Source organism: Eriocheir sinensis, chromosome 19, assembly GCF_024679095.1.
Source record: "Eriocheir sinensis breed Jianghai 21 chromosome 19, ASM2467909v1, whole genome shotgun sequence".
NCBI lineage: Eukaryota > Metazoa > Arthropoda > Malacostraca > Decapoda > Varunidae > Eriocheir > Eriocheir sinensis.
In genome coordinates, this window is record NC_066527.1 from 11,878,129 (window position 1) to 11,902,635 (window position 24,507).

Here is a 24,507-nt window from a genome sequence, read left to right on the forward strand (position 1 = left end):
AGATTCTTAAGAATGATGTCTTCTGTGCCCTCTGGCCTCAACTCTCAGAAGGCTTAAGGACCTGATGGAGTGCCTCCTATTGTCCTTAAACACTGTGCTTCCATGCTTACACCCTGCCTGGTCAAACTCTTTCGTCTCTGCCCATCAACATCTACCTTCCTTCCTGCTGGAAGTATGCCTTGCACAGCCTGTGCCTAAGAAGGGTGACCGTTTCAATCCTCAAACCACCGCCCTATAGCTGTACTTTCCTGTTTATCTAAAACTTTTGAATCAATCCTTAACAGGAAGATTCAAAAGCACCTTTCCACTTCTAACCTTCTATCTGATCGCCAGTATGGGTTCCACAAGGGGCATTCTACTGGCGATCTTCTTGCTCTTAACTGACTCTTGGTCATCCTCTCTTAGCCGTTTCGGTGAAATCTTTCTGTTGCGCTAGACATATCGAAAGCCTTCGATAGAGTCTGGCACAAGTCTTTGCTTTCTAAACTGCCCTCTCTCGGATTCTATCCCTCTCTCTGCTCCTTTATCTCCAGTTTCCTTTCTGGTCGTTCTATCTCTGCGGTGGTAGACGGTCACTGTTCTTCCCCTAAACCTATCAACAGTGGTGTTCCACAGGGCTCTGTCCCATCACCCACTCTCTTCCTGTTATTCATCAATGATCTTCTTTCCATAACAAACTGTCCACTCATACACCGACAACTCCACTCTGCATTATTTAACTTCTTTCAAAAGAAGGCCATCCCAACAGGAAGTACACGATTCCAGACTGGAAGCTGCAGAACGCTTAACCTCAGACCTTGCTATCATATCCGATTGGGGCAGAAGGAACCTTGTGTCCTTCAATGCCTCAAAAACTCAATTTCTCCACTTATCAACTCGACACAATCTTCCAAACACCTATCCCCTATTCTTCAACAACACTCAGCTGTAACCTTCTTCAACACTAAATATCCTCGGTCTATCCTTAACTCAAAATCTCAACTGGAAACTTCATATCTCCTCTCTCGCTAAATCAGCTTCCTCGAGGTTGGGCGTTCTGTATCGTCTCCACCAGTTCTTCTCCCCCGCACAGTTGCTATCCATATACAGGGGCCTTGTCCGCCCTCGTATGAAGTATGCATCTCACGTGTGGGGGGCTCCACTCACACAGCTCTTCTGGGCAGAGTGGAATCTAAGGCTCTTCATCTCATCAGCTCTCCTCCTACTGATAGTCTTCTACCTCTAAAATTCCGTCGCAATGTTGCCTCTCTTTCTATCTTCTATCGCTATTTTCCATAGCTGGGCGTTGTCGCTGATAATAAAATCAGGTTATCGGACATCCGCTACTTATTTAAATATGTATCGGTATCTTCGTTACTTTTGTAACCAAACTAGCGATAATCGCTACTTTTTTCCGCCTCTCAGAAAAAACCCCGTTGTTTCCTCCCTACTGCACAGGCGTGGCCCGGGCGCCCAGTGTTTGAAAAAACTTCGGGGTATGAAATATCTTCGGTGAAGAGATTTCATACTTAGATCATCAACATTAAATCACTAGGTTATTTCTTTATGTTAGACTCAAAAATAAATATATCAAAGAGAAAAATCATTGAACTCTCCCCAAAATGATTATTCACTTCCTCAAATTTGATATTCCATATTCGTTTGTGAGCATGCCATGGCACTGAAGGCATTTGATGTTGTGTTATTTGGTGTCCTATCGTTCAAATATTGGTTCAGAATTGCATGTTCAGACCAGTAAGCGTAGTGTTAGTTCACAAAGCTTTTTAAAAGGCTGAATCAGACAAACAGTACCATTATCCTCGCTGTTTCTAGAACGACACTTGTACATATAAATACAACTCGTACAGAGTGTCGTTGTAGAAACAGCGGGATGGTGGTAGTGGTACTGTATGTATGATTCAGCATTCCAGCAACTCTTTATTACAGTTAAAAAGCTTTGTGAGACTGTACAGGTCTACGCTTGCTGGTCTGAGCATGCCCAGTTCACAAGAGACCAGTGTTTGTAAACAAAAGCGCCAGCTTTTGACGGTGGGGACGCCAAATAACACAAGACCGGTTCAGGCGTTTCTAGTATTACCGTCCATAGGTACGTGTCAATGTGTGGTTTTCCGGTTTTGTAAGTTTTCTAAAATACAGATAATGAAAATTTGAATTCATCTATGTTTTTTTATTTGAAATATCAATATAATATCATTTTCGCCTATTGGACTTATCGCTAGCTAGTATCGGAATTGTGGATTTATATCGGGTATCGGTTATCGCCTATATTTGTGTCTCCAGTTAACGAAAATCGGTTATCACCGATAAGGTTTTCCATTATCAGTTATCAGTTATCGGGAATAAGGTTTTCTGTTATCGTGCCCAGCTATGCTATTTTCACGCTGACTGCTCTTCTGAACTTGCTAACTGCATGCCTCCCCCCCTCCCGCGGCCCCGCTGCACACGACTTTCTACTCATGCTCATCCCTATACTGTTCAAACCCCTTATGCAAGAGTTAACCAGCATCTTCACTTTTTCATCCCTCACGCTGGTAAACTCTGGAACAATCTTCCTTCATCTGTATTTCCTCCTGCCTACGACTTGAACTCTTTCAAGAGGAGGGTATCAGGACACCTCCTCCCGAAATTGACCTCTCTTTCGGCCACCTCTTTTGATTCTTTTTATAGGAGCAGCGAGTAGCGGGCTTTTTTTATTATAGTTTCTTTTTTTTGTGCCCTTGAGCTGTCTCCTTTGTTGTAAAAAACTAAAACTAAAACTACAATACCTAACGGGGGCTTTGCCCCATCGATCCCTTTAAATTGTGTCAGTACCGACACACACAAACACTTGCCTATTTTCCATTACATTTATGTCCTGGATTGATGCATCAGACTTTCTTGTGTAAATATGTTCTTCATTTGAATGGAAACCACAAGGAGGAAAACATTTCATTAGGTGGGCTGAAAAAGACTACAGTTACCGATGGATGGGACAGCAGTTGAAGGGAGGAGGGCGAGGTGGCTAGCCGACGCTATTGCAGTTACGGGGTGCGGTTGGTTCAAGAACTATTCTTGGTCGGTCCCATGATTTCTGACCCTCGGACCTTGTCCGTTCTATCCGAAATCCGTTACATATAAGCGTTGTCCGACTCTAATTCGTGGCTATGTAATCCCGGAGCAGAGCTGTTTTTTCATATGTTGGTGCATTTCTTGCATCCTCTCTTAACATAATCATCATGTGCGTGTGAGGAAATACAGTCGTCCCTCAAATAGTACGGGGGTTAGGGACCCAGGACTCCCGTACTATTCGAAAATCAGTATAAAATTGGTGCCCCCCCCAGAAACACTCCTGGGCACTCCTACGGAATCCGAGTCCCACCTGGCTCAGCTGTTACCCATGGGCCCAAGTTGCCAGTTATACATTTTCTTCTGCAGTCACAGTGTAGTACGTGTAATTACCACGCTGGGGGTGTCGAAGGGGGCGAACCCCCCCCATTAGAGGTCAGGTTATTTAAAATTCAGTTGCAGTAGTTTAAATATGCGTCCCTTAACCCCTTCAACACCAGGACGCATATACTGCGTCCTTGCGTGCCCCGTACCATATCCAAGGACATGCATTCTGCGTCCTGGCTCGCTTTAGCCAATATACGAGTTATTTTATCTATATTTATGCTTACATCTCAAAATTATCAATTAATTTATGTTTCTTTATGTGCATCATTTAATTCTGCATGTTTTCATATATAATACATGATGATTATGTTGAGTTTATGGCTGAAAACTTGTTATGTTCAATAGTGACGTTTGAAATTTGGCGCGCGCGGCCATTCCGGATACGGCGCGGGACGTTGTTTTGGCCCAGCCGTAGTGAGTTTCTTTATGTGCACCATTTAATTCTGCATGTTTTCATATATAATACATGATGATTATGTTGAGTTCATGGCTGAACACTTGTTATATTCAATAGCGACATTTGAAATTTGGCGCACGTGGCGATCTCGGCTATGACGCGGGGCGCTGTTTTGGCCCGGCCGTAGTGATGGGGTTAGCTATATAATATGGAGGTGTAATGTCGTATTTTCGAGGCGCAGAGTCAATCTCCACAATTACCGTTTCGTATCTTATTTCAAGTATGAATTAGGGAGCAATAGAAACTGTGGTAGAGAGTAATCGGGAGAGTTTGAGTGTATGACATGGCTCAGCTCGCTCGCTGACAATGTGGAAGGGACCGCTGCCAGGATGGCTAAGTTGCCCAGCGTGGAAACACTACAGCAGATAATGCATAACTGGCAACTTTGGCCGGCGAGTAGAAGCTCAACCAGGCGGAACCCAGATTCACGTGGTATGCTCTCTCTACCGCAACTTAACTCATACCAAAACGTAACTTCTTCTAAATCTGAATTCTTCTGCAAGGTGAATACATTTCACGAACACTTTGGGGTGGATTTAGTAGGTGTTTTGTCTTGTCTCTTGGGTCCCATGTTCATGTTATGTGGTAATGGAGAAGCATAGCTGAGGTTGTGCACACACATGGACTTAGGGAAAGCACAAAGGTTTCAATCTGACAAAACAATGTTCCTGATGTTGTGCACACAGATGGACTGAGGGATGTGCATGGGTAGCAGTCTGTTAGAACAGTGTTGCCACTCACGCCATGGCTACTTGGTGTGACGAGCGGGAAATTTAAAAATCCTATAAAAATCTATGACAATCCGTATAAAACCGAAACCGTACTACAGGTAACTCGATTTACGCGAGTTTGGTTTACGCGTTTTTTTTTAAAATAACGCGGGGTCCGAAATCCAAATAAATGTTTAATTTACACGTTTTTTCCACTTATACGCGATATTTTATGGAATGGCCACCATATGTCTCACGCAACTGGACTCACACGGCACCGCGGCCACACAGCTGTACAACAATACAGTACCCACGCTGCCACGCTACTCAACAATAGGGATGGGCAGGTACCGGTACCAGTACTGGTACTAACGGTACCAGCTATATTGTACGGTACCGGTATCAGACTGCTCGGTACCGGTACCAATACTAGCCAGTCGCTCATGGTGTCTCTCATTTCTTCCTCACACGAGTGAGGCTGAGACTGAGTGCCTAAGTGGATATCTCGGTGATATGGATATTCTCTCTCTCTCTCCACTGAATGAAGTGAATATTTATTTTTTGACAGAAACCTACCTCTTGTTTGATTTACATTGTTTTTGATTTACGCGACCTCTTAAAGGACACAATACTCGCGTAAATCGAGAGTTACCAGTATTTGATGGATGACTGTTTATAATTTTGGAATATTATAGTTGACATCAAGCTAAAACAAGGAGAAAATTAGAGTTGGCTCAGAACTCGTACAGGCGAACTGTAAACACAACTTCTCCCACCAAGAATTCGCCTGTGCTGCTGGATGAGGGGGATATACAAAGGATTAAGCACAGGTGATATGTAGTCATCCTCTAGGAACAAATCGTTGAATTCCTCTATCTTCCTACCTCCAACAATGTGCTCTCTTGAGTATTTGGGTCCGAAGAGTGATGTACACGAGTTATTCCTGGGTGGTGGCGCCTGTTGTCTGGCAGCGGGGCTGTAATTCGTTTTCAGTAAAAATGCTGTTTTGTTTGTGATCGTTTGACTTGACGGTGACACTACTGAAAACGCCTTTAAAAAGTTAAAATCCCTCGGGAGCTCCGTCCTCCCACGTCCACATAGATCGGTGGCTGACCCGTGTGTGTGGACATGAGGTGGTGCTCTCCAGGTGGCTTGTCAGCTGCTCAGCAATGATCCACTCCAGCATCTTACTGACCACTGACGGGAGCGAGATGGACGGTAATTTGCAGGATCTGTCCTCCCCCACATCTCTCTCTCTCTCTCTCTCTCTCGTTCAATGCAACCTATTTGATTCATTTGAAAACAAACCCAACCACTTCCTCCTCCACCTTAATATTTACTAAGGCAGAAATGTGAAGTCTTGGTGGGCATTTTTAAGGGTAGATCACCTAGTCTGGACCATAGGGTCTGTGTATTTGAAATCTATTAAGTCTGTTCATTTCAGGATGGTTGGAGGGGCAACGTTCTCTCAGTCACACCCCCAACAAGAGTCTGGAGTCCCTATGCCAGCAGTGCTATGTGCAGAAGAGCCTGTCCATGTTGACAATCACACAGAGGAAGTCAGAGGGTGGAGCAGACAGTGAGTCTCCTAGATACCATTGGCACCGCTATTATCCTAGTAGCAGCACCAAGCTGGTGCTGAATTGTTTTGTTTTGTTTTGAATGATGCATTTAAAAACATGTATTACTCCCTTGTTAGCCTCATGGTGAGTAGCATGGGAGAGTGGGTAAGGCACTAACTCCCTCAGCAGAGGGAAGGCCAGTCACTCATGAGGAGCTGGCCAGTAGCTTAGGTGCATGGGTGAGGCACCAACTCCCTTCCTCAGCAGAGGGAAGACCACAGTCACTCATGAGGAGGCCCATCCAGTACATGTGCACTCCATTGTTAGCCTCATGGTGAGTAGCTTGGGAAGCAGAGGGAAGACCACAGCCACTCATGAGAAGGGCTGTCCAATACATATTATGTACTCCCTTGTTAGCCTCACTTTGAATAGCTTGGGTGAGTGGGTGAGCCAATGACTCCTTTCCTCAGCAGGGGACCACAGTCACACATAAGGGCGGCCATCCAGTACATATGTACTCCCTTGTTAACCTCACTGTGAATAGTTTGGGAGAGTGAATGAGACACTAACTCCCTTCCTCAGCAGAGGGAAGACCACGGTCACACATGAGGAGGGCTGTCCGGTACATGTGGGTGACGGAGGTGATCTCGGGGACTGGTTTCTTCGCGGTGACGGAGAAAAGCCGAGAGAAGGCCACTGAAGTGAGAACCGCCTTGGCAGCCCAGCTGGGGGAATCTCCCACCATGGCTGAGAGGGTGGTGCCCAGGATGGTGAGTGCAGTCATCCACACGTACTGCCACTGCTCTTCACATAAGCTATGGTGCTTTTGTCTGATAAACATTATATACATCTGTCATATTGTAAAACTGAGAAGGTTACTTGGGTTTGCTTGCCTACAGATCTATGCACTGAAGGTGAATGGCTGCTGGGAGCGTGTGATGGTGAGGAGCCATTGCACCGCCAGCTGCTGCTCGCTGAGGATGGAGGGCGAGGAGCAGTCATCCCCTCCAGAGCACTGGCATGTTAACTTGATGGAGGTGGGCAGCATGAAGTGTGTGGCTTTGTCACAGCTGGCCCTCATCACCAGGGAAATTGCCTCAGAGACCCCCAAGGCCAGGCTCTACTATCTGAGTCGAATCTACCTTGAAGATGATGAAAAGAATTATCAGGTGAGTCAAGGGTTGGGGAGGTGGGTCAAAATATAACTTTCTGGTGAAAATTCTCCAGGCAGAGCTACAATATCTGGCAACATCATGATGAAGTTTTGTATTTATATTCCCCATATCTGCTGAATTATATGGCCCCAAAGTATAACCCCTACTCTGTGTTTCTTCAACTTGCGAAGCTACTGCTTTGCTAAGTTTTTCTATGTTGTAAAAAACTGCATATATTTCAATGATATGTTTCAGAACACATCTCTACTCAGCAGCTTAGACTCTTGTATTTGTAACTGGGGAGTGTAGTGCACAGCAGCAGTGTAAGCTCAAAGAGGAAGGTAGGATTAGTGCATCTCATCCACAACTCTTCATCTTCTCTTTTACATGCTGCCTGTACACCAGAACAGACTTATCAAACCGTCTAGAACAGGGGCGGGCAACCTTTTCAGAGTGAGACCCAGATGAGACTTTTGGGAGCAGGCCGCGGGCCGGAGTGACAAACGAGATCCCCAAAGTGACTTTATACAATACATTATATAGGTAACTCTTGATTTACGTGAGTTTGGTTTACGGGTTTTTTAATTAACGCGGGGTCCAAAATCCAAATAAATGTTTAATTTACACGTTTTTTCCACTTATATGCGATATCTTATGGAGTGGCCACCATATGTCTCACGCAACTGGACTCACACGGCGCCGCAGCCACACAGCTGAGCTCAGTTCTTCCTGCGCGCCACTTGAACAACAATACAGTACCCACGCTGCCACGCTACTCAACAATAGGGGTGGGCAGGTACCGGTACCAGTACCGGTACTAACGGTACCAGCTATACGGTACGGAACTGGTACCAGACTGCTCGGTACCGGTACCAATACTAGCCAGTCGCTCATGGCGTCCCTCATTTCTTCCTCACACGAGTGAGGCTGAGACTGAGTGCCTGAGGGGATATATCGGTGATATGGATATTTTCTCTCTCTCTCCACTGAATGAAGTGAATATTTTTTTTCGACAGAAACCCACCTCTAGTTTGATTTACATTGTTTTGATTTCTGCGACCTCTTCAATGACGCAATACTCACGTAAATCGAGAGTTACCTGTATACAAGAATTTTATTGAAAACATACAAATCAGTGAGACGGCTGGTGCTACTTGCCATGAATAAGTGTTTCAATGCCCGGCTCGATGGACGAGGTAGACAAGAGAAGAATGTCGTTGAGGTGGTGGTCCGAGAGTTGGGAGCAAAAGTGAGACTTCATGTACTTCATTTTGGAGAAGAGCTGTTTGCAACAGTAGGTGCTGCCAAACATGGCCATGATGCGTTGAACATGCACAATGTATTTTGGAAAATTGCTAGAAGGAAGGACGAGGTCACGGATGAAGGACAGCGGACAAGAGGTGTAGTGCAGCGACTATGCCTGATGAATGAGCCTCCCATAACCCACTTAGCCAGTGGGTACCTTTTGGCCGACTCAGTAAGGAGTGGCTCTCCTGTCACGCTGGTCGCAGGTTCAATCCCAGGCAGCCGCGAATACCCTGATCTTGATTAATTTCTTGTGTGTTTCGATACATGCAGAGGACGTGTTGAGAATAAGAAAAGAGAAAATACAGCTCTTGGGGCATGACAGTGGTGGCATAGCGGTGGGTATCCTCCTGCAGTTCTGTTGAGTTTCCTGAAGGGATAACAGGTAGGATGGCCCATGCCCGAGGGTAATAGAAAATGGAAAGTGTTGGAGGTATGTCTATATCGGGGACATTGTGAAATAGTGCACCAAAATGGGTCACAGTCTAAAGGTCTCAACACACAGAAATTAATCTACATAGAGGGGAAAGTTGTAGAAAGGGCGACTATGCCTGATGAACGAAGTCTCCCATAACCCACTTAGCCAGTGGGGTACCTTTGGCCGACTCAGTAAGGAGTGGCTCTCCCGTCACGTTGGTCGTGGGTTCAATCCCAGCCCAGGCAGCCGGCAAATAACCTCACCTTGTCGTGATTAATTTCTCATGTGTTTCGATACACACAGAAGACGTGTAGGAAAATAGAAAAAGAGAAAATACAGCTCTCGGGGCATGACAGAGGTGTGGAACTTCGCCTTCTGTTCATTGTTGCACTGCAGCTCCACCAACTCCATCTGCAGGTAGGCAGGGGCATCATCCATGGGGAATTCAAAGGGGGCGGTGAAAAGCTTGAAGTCCGCAGCCAGCGGCCTGACACCTGCGAAACGGGAAGCAAATTCCTCCCACAGAGAGGCGACGACATTAACGTAAGTGTCCAGGTCCATGTCGTCAGGGGCACAAGCAGCAAGGTGAGGAAAATGCACAAACTGACCAATAGCCAACTGATCCTCCCACAAGCGCAGCTTAATCTCGAAGGCGGTGATGTGTGCGTGCATGTCTGCCATGAGAATGTCTTTGCCTTGCAGCTTCACTTTAAGGGCGTTCAGATGCTTAGTGACGTCCGTGAGCAGGGCCAGGTGAATGAGCCATTGCAGGTCGGAGAAGTGATCAGCGTGGGGAAGGTTCTTCTGACGGAGGAAGGTGGCGATCTCCTGCTGCAGGTTGCACACATGGGACAGCATGGCCCCACAACTCAGCCAGCGGACCTCACAGAAGTAGAGCAGGTCATTGTAGTTCACGTTCACCTCGTCCATCAGTACCTGGAACCGGTGGCTAAGGCTGTGGGAGAGGATGGAGTTGACGACCTTCACTATGACAGACATGACATCAAAGAGGTTGGCAGACTTGGCGCACAGGGCCTCTTGGTGGATGATGCAGTGCACCTTGTGGATGGGCTGAGTGTGTCCGGCGGCCTCACAGTGGCGCACTAGCAGCGAAGCGGCACCCTTCTTCTCCCCAATCATTGCCCGGGCACCATCAAGCCCATGTTCACACTGTGCCGACTCTGGGCCAAGACAACCCACGACTCTAGGGTACACGAGGTCTTGGGTGTTGATGTGAAAGGGTCGGGCATGTCTTGAAAGAGGTCTTGAGACTGCTGTGCCGACGTCGTGATGGGAGTCTGGAGTTGTGAGAGGTAGCGCAAAAAAGTATTCCATGCTAAACTTTCACGACAAGAGTCAGCAAGAGTCTGGACCAACCATCACTTCCGGTTGAGGTCTGAGGGAGGCTTGGGGCAGTCGTGACGACTGTCGTCAACAGTCTTGGCTTGTCTTGAGACAGTCGTGACGACTGTCGGGGCCATTTCTCAAATTTTTACAGTTTCCTGTCGGCACAGTCGTCTGTGCCGACTACTTAAGAATGATGAGGGACTGTCATGAAGACAGTCTTTGTCTAATGAAGGACGTTCGTGATGACTGTCGGCTCAGAAATATTGGCTAACACTGCCGCCATCACGAAATTTATATATTTATTTTGCAATCACAAGCACAATAACAACTGGGCATGGTTACATTTCGCTGGCACAAACTTGGGAGCCGACAGTATGCATGCACGCACTTTTGCCTCGATCTCTTGTATTGAATGACACAACAAGGATTGCCACCCTGAGGTCACAAAAATGTGGAATGCAACATCTCACTTTCCAATTCATAATGGATCCATATTTAAAGGAACGGGTGGCAACCTTAAAATTTCTCGAGTATGCAATGAGTGACAGCCGCCGCACGCTGCTGGGGGAGGGACGTTACGTCGCGTATTTTACATGTATTTTAGAACGAACCTTTGACAAATTTTACAGGCTGGTTTTGTGATTAACCGAAAAATATGTTCACTACAATTTTAAGATACTTAATTATCAGCTTGACCATTCAGATAATAAAATACTATATGGAACAAATGCCATTCCTATTGGTTCAAAACGGAACGATACATTTCATTCTTGAATACAGAGCGATTCCAGATTTTAAGAATCGGCAAGGCTCGCCAAGATGCCATGGTCGCCAAGACAGTCGCGCAGACGGTCAGGAAGACCGTTGGCCAACTCCTTGGCAACTGTCGGCCAACCAGTTGACAGACTATCCGGAAGACTGTCACAAGACTGTCGGCCAATCGTCAGCATATTCGTGGTTGTCATAGACATGGCGCCATTTAAAAATTGACCGTTGAGACTGCCTTGAGACTAGTTGGCAAGATGTTATTAGACATTCTGCCAACTAGTTGGCAGAATGTCTCAAACAGTTGGCAATCATGCTAGCCGACACCAATAAGCCTAAAAATTCTTGGATCGTTGGAGTCGAATTGTCAATTGCAGTAGTCGCTGGGTTGTCTTGGCCCAGAGTCGGCACAGTGTGAACGGGGCTTCATTCGTCACGCACACAAGACGGGAGAGATCCAGGGAGTGCTGCTTCACACACTGAAGCATGGTGTCGAAGATGTCTTGCTCAGTGGTGGTGCCACGCAGTGGGACAAGCTGGAGGAACTCCTCACACACCTGGAGGTCAGCGGTGACCCCACGGATGAAAACAGCCAGCTGGGCCATGTCCTTCGTGTCGGTGCATTCATCAAGAGTGAGGGAGAAGGCGACGAGGGTTGAGCTGCGGGTCTTGAGTGAGTCGTGCATGTTGTCCAACACCTCCTCTATGTGATGAAGAACGGTGCGGGACGAAAGGCACACGCTCTCAAAGGCAGAACGCTGCTCTGGACAGACAGAGTCCACCACAGAGACGAGGCACTCCTTGATGAAGTCCCCATATGCGAATGGCTTCATCCGGCGAACAAGGAAGCGGGAGACCTCATAACTGGCGCGCCTCTGCAGTTTGCTTGCGGATGTGCAAAGCTGTTTTCTGCAGGTTGCCTGACAGTCTAACGATGACGTCCTTCTTCTCGGCAGCAGAAAGTCCAACGGACACTGGCGTCTGGCAGGATCCGAGGGCAGAGTGAGGCTCAGAGTTGCCAAACAGTATCTGCCGGCAGATGCTGTTTGGCAGAATTTTTATTTATTTATTTATTTATTTATTTATTTATTTATTTTTTTTTTTGGCTGGGGTTTCGCAGGCCGGATTGCAATATTAATGCCGAGCAAGGTGGCAGGCCGGACGCTAGGCCTTCACAGGCCGGATCTGGCATGCGGGCTGGAGGTTGCCCGCCCCTGGTCTTGAACATCAGTAAAGAAGAGACAACCATCTCTTGTCAGAGAGAAGAGGAAAAGCATAACAAACAAATGGAGGAAGTTAGAGGAAATGGTCCATGAGCAAAGCCATGTGTCCTGTGACTCATGTCATGGAGCTCCCGCATGACCCATGACTTTCCAGTGTCCCGAGAATCAGTCTTGCTTGTTCCTTCTACTTCTCAGGAGCATGGTTTATCAAGGTATGTTTTATGATCAACATTATCAGAAGGAACAAGAAGAGCCTGACAGCAAAAATGAAATGATAATGAATGAAAAATGAAATCATTAGCAAGAGCCTAGAGGATAGAAAATGATTTTATATTCGTGCTGTCCCTGTGTGAATAAATGAATGCTGCAGGAGAATTCTAAAAACAACCTGTCAACAAAGAGGAACAACTCTGAGACCCTCTCAAAAAAGGCAACCCCTGAAAGTGGGGACAGGATCCTGAAATAACAATGACTTTCTGACCTTCAATGAATCCTTCATGCTCATAATAAGAAAAAACTGTAATTATTTATTTTGATATGAAAAGAGGATAGAAAACACATCAAATGACATATCAAAACTGACCTTATAGAATGGGAAAAAAGTCTTGGAAAGTATTTGAAACTTTAACAGGCCATAACAGATGGGGAGGCGGTGGCTGAGTGGATAGCGTGACGGCGCTGTGTCCAAGACGACGCGGGTTCATGCCTCGCCCGGTGCCACAAGCTGGGATTTTTTAGTCACTGCCGAGTGATCTAAGACTATCCATACACTGTCCAGAAGACCACCTATCAACCCGGACTCTAGATACTAGAATCAAAGATGAGCTTTGGGGGGGCAGCATGAGCCAATGCAAGATGGCGCCACTATAAACACTTGCCTGCGCCACGATGGGCTGGGGCCGACCATCAGGCCCCATCAAGCAAGCTTACCAGCGCCATAGGCAAATACGCAAAAAAAAAAAAATAATAATAATAAATAAATAAATGAAATAATAATAATAATGATAAAAAAATCTCAAAACATGATTTCTTCACCTTTGAAATACTGTATATCTTTTCAGTCATTTATGCATCAATTTCAGTGAAACAAACACGCAGCAAAAACAGAAGCCCAGTAGTTCAATGTAGCAACCAGATTTTTTGTAGTTTGGTGACAAAAATATTTGCAAATATTTTTTCCATTTTTATGCCAAAATTTTTCATGAAGAAAAAATCTTTATCGAAAATTGCGTTGGTTACATTACGCCAAAGATCACAGTTTGACCTTCCTTGTATGTGAGGCACATAACTGTACAATAAAAATTGTAGGAGATAAGTTTAAAAATCTGGTCTGATGTGGAGGAGGAGGAGAAGTGGTTGGAGATTAGAAGACTTGGACTGTAGTAGCTCTCATCTGTATAGTGGCTTTGACTTTCCATAATATTTTCACATCAATATAATCATTAATAACGATTTTCAAAAATCAACCAGTCACTCTTCTCAAGAATAATCTCAGGGTCATGGCAGTCTACTCACAAAGAAACTACCACTCACAAGTATTGTTTTCATGGTGTTATAACAGCAGATTTATAAAGGTGACCATTTATGCTGTATGATATTTACCCACAGTATCATATTCATTTGATTTCCACACAATTCAGCTTTTATACTAGTTGATGCACCCTAATTTTCAGGCCAAGGCATTTCTGAAGAGCCAAATCATGAATAACCAGAGGCTGACGGCTGAAGTGTCTTACCCCCCATCTGGCAGAGGCCTGATCCATGTTGAGGTAAGTTGCTGCCTGACGTCAACACAGCTTGTTTGGGAGTATAATTTTGCACAGCATACTATTATCAAGTCCTGATGCTTTTGTGGGTGGAGTCACTTTCATCTTTTGTCTGTGCTGTTCCTAAGGCAATCTGCCTGTGCAAGAATTTGATTGATATTGTAGAATGGAAAATATGAATTCGCAAAATTTTAACAATGAACCTTATATTTTGTTAGCTGATTGGTCGAACCACAGTGACAAATATTTACCTCATAATATCATTATGAAAAATGACAGAGCATAAACCTTGGGTTACAACAATATAATACAGATCTTAAGCTACCTGGAAGAAATAGCCCCGTTTGTGGATTCACTATTTGTGGATTCCCACATTTGTGGATATCCCCCAAATGCATAGAGTCGGCCCCAAAATAATTTTCGCGGCACCACTCCAAACATTGACGGTCAACCCATGAACAGTTCAGCTGTTCCTAAGGAAAGGACGATATATACATACACAAAGCAGCATAAAATACCATAAATAGCATTATTCTTCAGATATACATACTATACACTGTATACTGTTAAATAAATAATCTTACAAATATGTAGTCATTGAAATCTCCCTGTTGGGTTCTCACTATTTACTTAAGGGAGCGTCCGGTTTGAAGACCGAAAAAATATGAAAAATATTACTTTTTGTGAAAAAAAATGTGGTTGGGTTACACATTGGCTATCATGTCGCAAAGATTTATGGTAAAACACGCAATACTTTTGGTTTAAATCCCATTTAAAGGTCAGGTACTCAACCACGTGTGTTTGTTAACATCGATATCGTCGGGTTCTTTACCCACAAACTGTGGAACGAACGGCAAAATCTTTATATTTTTTGGTGAACATGATATGGCAACACTAAAAGCTAGTGTGTGTGGGGAGCTGGGACTGTCAGCCGAGAAGCCCGAGATGCTAGTGCCTGCCAAGCTGTGAAGGAGAGTAGATGCTCGCCATCTGTCCTCGCCAGACTCGAGACCGCTGCTTATTTTCCCGCTGTTTCCTGCTTTTTGCCTGCTCACAGCCATGGGACGGGTATCTAAGAGGAAGAAGCAGAGTAAGAATGCCTGGATGAAGAGCATCGGTGTGAAACGGAGAAAAATACAGTATGCTGAACCTGACACCACCACCGCGTCAGATGAACCCGTGCCGCCCACGCACTCGCCACCACCACTCTCCGCCACACTCGTCACTCCCACGGCAAGCACATCACAGCCCAGCACATCCCACGCAGAGGAGAGTCAAGGAAAGGACACAGAAGATACCTCGTTACTCTCTGCTAGAGAAAATCTTCTAGACATGGAGACTAGAGATGAAGATGTGGAAAGTGACGACGAGATTGTCATGCTGACGAAAAGGAGGCTGGAAAGCCTACTTTCCTCTCGTTGTTCATGCCCAGATCCTGCCTATGATTATAGTTTCAAGCCTGATGCATACGAAAACACCATAGTCATGCACTGCACAAGCTGTAACTTCAAGAACACTTCGAAACCGGAAGCAGTGATAGCTGGGCGTCAGACATCCAAGATCTTGAGGACCAACATATCATTGACATACCTGTCTGTGATAGATGATGTTGGATTTGCAGGCATGAGAAGAATGATAGGTGCCCTAGGAATGCAACCAATTGGCAACTTCAAGTATTACAGACACCTGAAGTACTTATTTGATGAGATGAAAAAGCACTATGACAGCAAACAAGCAAAAATTCACGCAGCTATCAGGAAGTGCTACGAAGAGCGAACTAACAACCTGATAAAGATGGTGTCCTGAAGGTTGACGTGTCGTTTGATGGGACCTGGATGAAGAGAGGTCACACATCCAAAGTTGGCATGGGCGTCCTAATTGAGGTGCACACGGGCTTCGTCATCGACTATGAACTGGTGACCAAGTACTGTTACCACTACACCATCAGAAAGCATCAGCTCAGAACTTCTAAGATCACTCAAGAGGAGTACAACAGGTGGAAGACCAAGCACAATGATAGAGAATGCACAATCAATTATGAAGGTCCGTCTGGTGGGATGGAGGCAGAAGCAGCCCGACGTCTCTTTTCACGATCTCGAGAAATGAAATTCGAGTATGAAAACTTGGTTTCAGATGGAGATGCCAGTACTTACAAAGCTCTTTTGGCCATGAACAACGGGAATGGCCCTTACAAACATACTAAAGTTGTCAAGCTGGAGTGCATCAACCACGTGCAGAAGAGACTGGGGACAAGGCTCAGGAAATTACGGGACCAGGAAAAGGTGGACACAACAACGAGGAAGGGTACAAAAGTTCAAAGGAGTCTTCTTGGTGGACGGGACAAGCTGACTGACAAAGCCATCGACAAAATGCAAAGTTATTTTGGCAAACATATCAGGGATAATGCTAGCACAGATTTCGTGACAATGAAGAAGGCTGTTATGAGTAGCTTCCATCACATATTCAGTACTGATGAAAATCCCCGCCATGGACTTTGCAAAGAAGGCCTTGACTCATGGTGCTTCTACCAAAAAGCACTAGCTGAAGGCAAGAGGAAAGATGAAATAAAGCACAAGAAATCCCTGGTGATCAACATTGGTGAAGTGGCAGAGAGGAAGATTAGATTAGTCTATGATGATCTCACATCGAAAGACATCCTGGAGAGATGTGTCCGTGGACTTACACAGACCACCTAGTCTGGACCATGGGTCTGTGTGGTCTGATTTTCTATGTAAATCTATGTAAATTCTCTCTCTCTCTCTCTCTCTCACACACACACAAAGATTGGTAACTCGGTTCTCACTGACGAAGACAGGCAAAGCCTCCAAGAGGATTTGCACAAAATTTCAGCTTGGTCGGATAGATGGGAGATGCCCTTTAACGTAGACAAGTGCCAGGTCCTTCAAGTTGGAACGAGGAATAAGAAGTTTGATTACGAAATGCGGCGTTAAACTCAAAAGCGCTCAATGCGTCAAGGACTTGGGGGTCAAAATAGCGTCAAACCTCAAATTCTCACAGCAATGCATCGATGCAGCAAATAAAGCGAACAGAATGTTGGGCTTCATTAAAAGAAACTTTTTATTTAAGAATAAAGATGTAATACTCCTGCTCTACAACAGTTTAGTCAGACCCCACTTGGAATATGCGGTACAGTTTTGGTCTCCCCATCATGCAAAGGATATTGCTAAATTAGAAGGTGTTCAGCGTCGGGCAACGAAAATTATCCCTTCCTTGCGCAACAAATCCTACGAAGAAAGGCTTTCTACCCTTAACATGTTCTCTCTTGAGAAACGTCGCCTCCGAGGAAAATTGATCGAATGTTTTAAAATACTTAATGGATTCACGAATGTAGACAGATCAACATTGTTTATGATCGATGACACTTTGCGCACGAGGAACAATGGCGTAAAACTCAGATGTAGACAAGTAAATTCAGACTGCACCAAATTTTTCTTCACCAACGTTGTAGTGCGAGAATGGAATAAGCTCCCACCATCAGTGGTCCAGTGTAACACGATTGACTCCTTCAAAAATAAGCTCGACCGTCACGTCCTTCAACTTAATATCAACTAGAGTAGAAACGCAACGTTTTGGAGTCTTCTGATTAATGTAAAATCACTTAGGTTTAAGGACAGACCACCAAGTCTGGACCATGGGGTCTGTGTGGTCTGATTTTCTATGTAAATCTATGTAAATCTCTCTCTCTCTCACAATCAGTCATGAGAAATCCACATACATATATAATCGGATGCGCAAACATCCCACGTTAACTCTGTTTACATGGGGAAAAATACCATTACAATTGTAGTGCATTTCGGGCCATTACAATCGTCAGTCCAGACCTGACTAGCATCTTCTCTTAGTATCAGTGAGGAATTGCTATGTAGTCTAAGGAAGAAACTGGGTGTTATGAACTCTAGACTATCTGTATGTCAAAGGCCTTGAGTTTATGGCAAGTCAAATGTTAGAGAGTGTTGTTAAAAGCTCAAAGTGTGTCAACTTGGCTCTTCCTACTGCCTTATAAAGGCTGCCTTTCAATACTCTGATTAGTCTTTCCCAGGTCGAGCCAACCCAAGCTATAAAGGAATTCTAACATGTTTTATATTACACTTCTCTAGCTTGGATTGAAATTCCTTGGACCGTAGAGAGTTTTCAAGTATAGATCCACCTTTTAAAAATGACTTGGCATTATCACTATACAAGTACTGTGGAATGCAGTACCTATTGCAAAATCTTTGAAAGGCCAAAATAAAGTTTTTAGAAGACATATCAGGGAGCAGTTCAAAGTGGACTCCTCTTATATTGAGACAAGTAAATACCAGTACATATATACATTTTTTCTGTATTGTCACTGCTTTCTTTTTTAACCCAAAAGGGACCTGTGTAATCTACACCTACGTGCATAAAGGGCTTAACCAAGTTCATGTGGTGCTTGGGCATGTTAGTAAATTTAGGATACTCAAATGCTAATGCATTATACTTGGTAGGCTACATGTGGTGCAGTTGCTCAACTCTGACTTGACTGCTGCCCTACCTTTAGGGATCCAATATCCTTGTTCCCTTAGGTAATTTAGAGTAGTGCCTATGCCTAAATGTTGTACTTTCAAGTGGCAGTAATTTATTACTAATGATGTGAACCTGTGCTTTCTGGGGAGCATTATAGGGTTATGCACATCGAAATTGAAGTACAAACACTTTGCTATTCTACCTCTAGATCTTAGGATTCCCCTTTCATCTAGGAATAAGTTCAGATTCATTACTAAAGGAGGAACTCTATTAGCATTATTGATGGCACTCTCAAAAAGGCAATTTCATCAGCAAAACATTCTGCTTGAACTATTTTGATCCAGTATTCATTGGCTTTCTTTCTAAGATCATAACCCTTTAATTTGCTTAGGAACTAAAATAAGTATCCTGTGCTTCTCAATAATTAATCATAATCAGAATATTTACTTTATTATTTTGGGAAGTAAAGGAAGTACTTATCTGATGTTTATGATCAGGAGAGATGCTTAGCAAAGGGTATTGAGGCCACTTCTCAGAATGATTTGTTAGCCAGTCTGGACCTTCAAGCCAGAATTTTAGTTTGCTTAAGTACTTACTGTACGTTAATCCCTTAGTGGTCATATCAGCAGGATTTTCTGCTGTGTTTACATAGTGATATGCCACAGGGAGTTTAAATTGTTTTGTGATTTCACTCTTCAGGCTTTCTACCTCCAATACTCTGTTCCTGACAAATTTGGACTTTACTTTGGGTTCCTTGGTAATCAGCCAATTTAGGATAACCTGGGCATCAACAGAGATGTTTATAAATTGGGATTGCATATTACTGTAGGCTTCTAAAATCACTGGTAAACATTTAAATGCTAAAATTACACCCATCAATTCTAGATTAGGGAGACTGTTCTCATTTCTTTTATTTAGAGGAGCTACCTTTGCTTTAGAAAAGAGGTATAGGCCTAATTATCTTCACTCAGAGCATAGGCTACAAAGCCATAGGACTTTACTGAGCCATCACAAAAGATATGCAGTCAATAAGAATTTTGCTCATTGAGTGCTTGTATGGGGAAGGAATGTTCGGACAACGTTTCTAAGTCTCAGCTTAAACTTTTTATTTTGTCTGTTATTTCTTTGGGTAGTTTTTCATCCCAGCCAACATTTAGTTTCCATATTTTTCTCATTAGACAGAGATTTTTTCTTTTAGTATCTGCCTCGGAGTCTTATCTTACAAGGGGCAAGACTCATTGTATCCTTTTTTACATTGTATCTGTATCCTAGTCCTTCATCCTCTTCACATGTATGCTCTACTAGTCTGCCATCAGAACCCATTTGGTCTCTCAGTTCAGTTGAATTAGAGTTTCAAGACCTTAATATAAATCCTCCTTGGTTCATCCTTGCTAGCTTTTACAAGTTTTTCATTTCAGTTTGATCATTGCCAGTTATCAGCAAATTGTCCACGTAAAAATTATTTGTTAGTATTTGCTTGCATTTATCTTCTGGAAATGTCTCTGCATGATGTTTCATGATATAGTTTAGTATGAAAGAAGACGAAGTATAACCAAAAACTATATTTTTATAATAAGTTACTAGTTTGTCTCCTCTCTTCCAGAACAAGCAAAATCTATTCTGGTCAGCTTCATTCTTTAATTTGACCATCAGGAATGCTTGCTTTATATCACTAAGCATTACTGTTTTATTTGTTCTGAAGTAAAAAAGCAATTTTAGGATAGAACCCATTAAGTCTATTCCAGGATAAGCTGCCTTGTTAAGCGAGGGTAATTCTTTATTAGTTTTCAAAGAACAATTGAAGACAGGTCTTATTTTAGTTGTAACCTGCTCTTCCATCTTAATGACAGGCCTATGAGGAATCCAGATATATTTATCATAATCAGAAGGTTTTACTTGAATTTCTTCTTTTATTCCATCCTCAAGTTGTTTATCAAACACCTCTTGGTATTTGTTGATGAGCCCCTTTCTTTTTAGGTGATCCACTGTCCGGTCTAGTACCTTTAGAGCAACAAATTTATTTGGAGGGACTGATTTTATTTTATCAGGATACAAGGGCAATTCTACGTTGGAATATCTGTCCTTGAAAGTTATACCTTCTTTAAACTTATCAATTTGTCTTTATCAAAGGAAACCAATTCTTGGTCGTCCTTCTTTATGCCCATGGATTCTAAACTAAAGAGATGTTCTAGTCCATTATCAACCTCACTATCCTCCAAAATATGTTCTAAAGGGTTAAAGTATGACTTAAGAGGATCCATTACTAGGTTGATCATTGTTTTGGTTTGCGGGCTTAGTGACTTCATTGCTCTTTTTCAAGGATTTTATCAAAGTTTTACTCTGGTTATTATTCAGAAAGTTAAATACTGTGTCCATAGGGGCTGCTTTTTTATTTATTACCAGACTGGAACCACCTAGAAGTTCCTTCCATGTTACTGAGGACATGTACTGGAAGGTGTCAATTCCCAATAGCATATCCACTGTTATTGTTTCATGATTTGCTTTTTCATAGAAGGTCTCATCTAAAAGGCCAATGTTCTTATGTTTGAAGTAATTAATAACTTCATTCATTCCTGGGACTTCAATGGTTATATTTAGAGTTCTGTCCACTAACAAAGGGACAGAATCTATTTTTTTATCTAGTAGTTTTATTCCTGTGGACATTTGCTTAAATTCTTTTGTCTCTTGGCCAAGGTATGTGCCTACTTCACATTCCAAGGCATGTAATCCATTAACATCCTGGCATAGATTTATAGCAGCTGTTTCCAATATATAAGACTTTTGGCTTCCTGTGTCTATTAAGCATCTTACTTTCCTACATTTTCTTCCATTCTTTAAATTCAATGTCATAGTAGGAAGCAACTTAGATGAATCAAAGCTTCTCTGACCCAGACACAAACTTACACTGGTCTTTGGTTTGGGGTCTGATTTGTTATTCTGCAAAGGACACAGAGGAGTTGCGTGTTCCTTTTTTCTGCACAACTGACATGCAAACTTTAATTTATTTTGCTTGCCATAACAAGCAGATTCAATGTGTCCTGAACAGGCACACCTTGTACACAAGGACAAATCTCTTAAGTCTTTCGACTTTATCTTCATATTTGGAGAACTTAGAACATTTACCCAGAGAATGCCCTTTTGAATCACACAACTTACAGGTTGATATTTGAGCCTTATTAATTGATTTAAAGTTTTGCACTGTGCTCTTACCTTCTTTATCATCTTTAATTTTACTAGATGGACTTCCTGATTTGGCATATTTACTTGAAGGCTTATTGTTAGGTTTGTCAAAGGTCCTTTTCTTAACCGGTGCAATATTAATTAAAAATTTTATTGCCTCGTTACTATTGGCAAAAATGTCATTTAAGGTAGGATAATTGTTGGACAGCCTATGTACCAACTCTCTCTTTAAGGTCACTGGTAGGCTGTTCAAAACAATGTGACTGATTAATGAGTGTCCAGCAGTTTCTTCTGCTAGTAGGTCAACATGATGAGCCTTTAACTCATGTAGGTAAGACCTCATTTCGTTCAAATAAACTTTAACAGAAGTATAATCAGAGTCAAATTCCCCAGTAGGTGTTGCTTTTAAAATGCTCTTGTAAGTTTCATCTATGATGTATTTCACATCTAGAAACTCTTGCTTAAACATCTGAATGGCCAAATGGTAGTTGGCATCAGAGATGGTTAAGTGTTTGACTACGGATAGAGAGTAATCTCTTAAGTACCCATACAGGTAGGATTGTTTAGCAGAGTCCATTAATTTTTTTCTGGAACCAATAACATTATTAAACTGAGTTAGGAAGGTGTTAAAGGCAAATTTATCCTTCTTTCCTCTAAAGGTTCTGCACTGTAGTGGAGGAGGCTTACTCTCACCTAGGTTTCCATCCGTGAATTTATCAGCTTAAGCATTACTAGCAAGTTCTCTTTGAGTATTCATGTAATATTGGTCCAAGTCCGTGCTGATTTGCACTGAGTAATCTACTTGGGAATCAAGTTCATCATAAAAGTACTTCTCATCATGAATACCCAAATCATGCTGTTCCATAAGGTCATTAATTTCTTTATCATAACATTTGACCTGGTCAATTTCAGCTTCAATTTCCTTTAACCCTTTCCATCCGTGACGCAGACGTCGGCATCACAGTATGGAAAGGGTCAAGAGGAGATGGAAGAGGATTAATGCTCTTCTAAACCTCTCAATCCTCCTCTAAATTCCTCTTATATCCTCTTCCATTTCCTCTTAAGAGGTTTAGAAGAGGATTAAGAGGAAATGGAAGAGGATTAAGAGGTTTAGAAGAGGACTAATGGTGACGCCGTCGAACGCCCGTTGGACGCTGATGTCGGTGTCATTGTAGTGAAGGGGATAATCATTTTTTACAGAAAGAGGGTGTCAACTGGATAGCTTCATTCAACTCATTTATCTTATTGATGTTAATGGTGACCTTGCATTTGTGAACACTCCTTTTTCTGCATAATAAACTAGTTAACTCTTTAGGGTTAACCTTCTCATTCAGTTTCTCCTCCCTAGATCCAAACATAGTTGAAAATATATAAAAGTGTGTTTGCCAATAAATTTTACTTAAAATTACCTACTGAAATACCTCAAATCATTCACTGCATGAGTATATTCAAGCTCGCCCCCAGCCAGCAGTCCCCAGGACTTGAATGCAACGACCCCGTAACATTCAGTTGAATGAGACTGAAGTCGCAGCACTAAATCCAAAGCATTGTCCATGGCCGAGAGCGAGCTCCGCTCCTCTCGGAATGGTAACTACCATTCCGGGATTGAGGTGCTTAAAGCATCAATTCCCCCAGATTATTTGCGAAGCATTGGTAATCCCCATCGTCCAAGGTCATAGAGGGTTGCCACCCAGGCCACTGCTCCAGAACTTTCTTGAACGAGTGGCCGACTAAGCAAACCACTTACGTATCTAGTTTGTGCGGCTGACCTTAAGGGGCGCGTAGTCTTAGAAAGCATATGAAGTTGCATATTTTTGGCTGTAAATTTTACACAATAAAGTAGACTATAATCTAACATCTCTGGCAAAGTTTGAGCCTGATTGACGGAATTTTTTTTTTTTTTCTGGAAAATATTTGACCGAATTTGAGTTCTAAATAACTTTTTTATATATGGGTTTTCAGCTTTTTTTGTTCATTGGACAATGTAAAGTAACCTCAGTGCTTACATTTGGCCAATATGTGTTGGCAATTTTTTGTTTCCATATATATAATAAAAAAAAATTATTACGTAACCAAACACATTTCGCTGTTTCAGTGTAAAATATATGAAAAAAATATTCTATGACGCTTAGAAGAGTTTTGTCTTGATGGAAATATAGTCTTACCATTACCGTATTGAATGAACTTATCCAATTGGAAATGTCTTTTATAGGCTATCAGAATTTTAACCAAAAATGCCAATAACTTACATTTTGAGAAATCATCGTTTTTACATTTCGTTACCATAATATGTTTGGTATGCTATTTCTGCAATGTATTTTTTATTCTACAGATATTTCTGAGTTATGGTACCTGGTCCCCTCCTTTCTCAAAGGATATTATACACTCGATGGTGTGGGTATCATGGGGCACCACCCCACTCATTGTAGATAGGTTTTTACTCAGAAGCCTCCAGGCTTATAATGTTTTTTCTGCTGCCTTGCTGGCTTGTTTTCTTGTCTTTTCTTTTTCCTCTTCTCGTTCTTGGTTCTGCTTGTCCTCTTTTCCTTCCGCTCAAGAGAATCTATGAAGTTGGAGGACCTCTTGAACCCAAGCGAGGTCAGGAGGTTGGCTTCACTGTGCCCAAAGTTATGCTCCAGGATTGTGACCTGGGACACAAAGACAGTCCTATGTAGGCCACAG

The 24,507-nt window shown here is 42.9% G+C and overlaps 1 protein-coding gene across 1 annotated transcript in view; it reads left to right on the plus strand.

Moving 5' to 3' along the window:
* LOC127000971 (uncharacterized) overlaps nucleotides 1-24,507 on the plus strand; it is a 183,443-nt gene that overhangs the window by 134,260 nt on the left and 24,676 nt on the right. Inside the window, exons 2-5 of the mRNA XM_050865146.1 lie at nucleotides 6,044-6,178; nucleotides 6,744-6,931; nucleotides 7,061-7,330; nucleotides 14,047-14,142. Coding sequence (XP_050721103.1) covers nucleotides 6,044-6,178; nucleotides 6,744-6,931; nucleotides 7,061-7,330; nucleotides 14,047-14,142 — 689 coding nt within the window. The remainder of the gene's footprint in view (nucleotides 1-6,043; nucleotides 6,179-6,743; nucleotides 6,932-7,060; nucleotides 7,331-14,046; nucleotides 14,143-24,507) is intronic.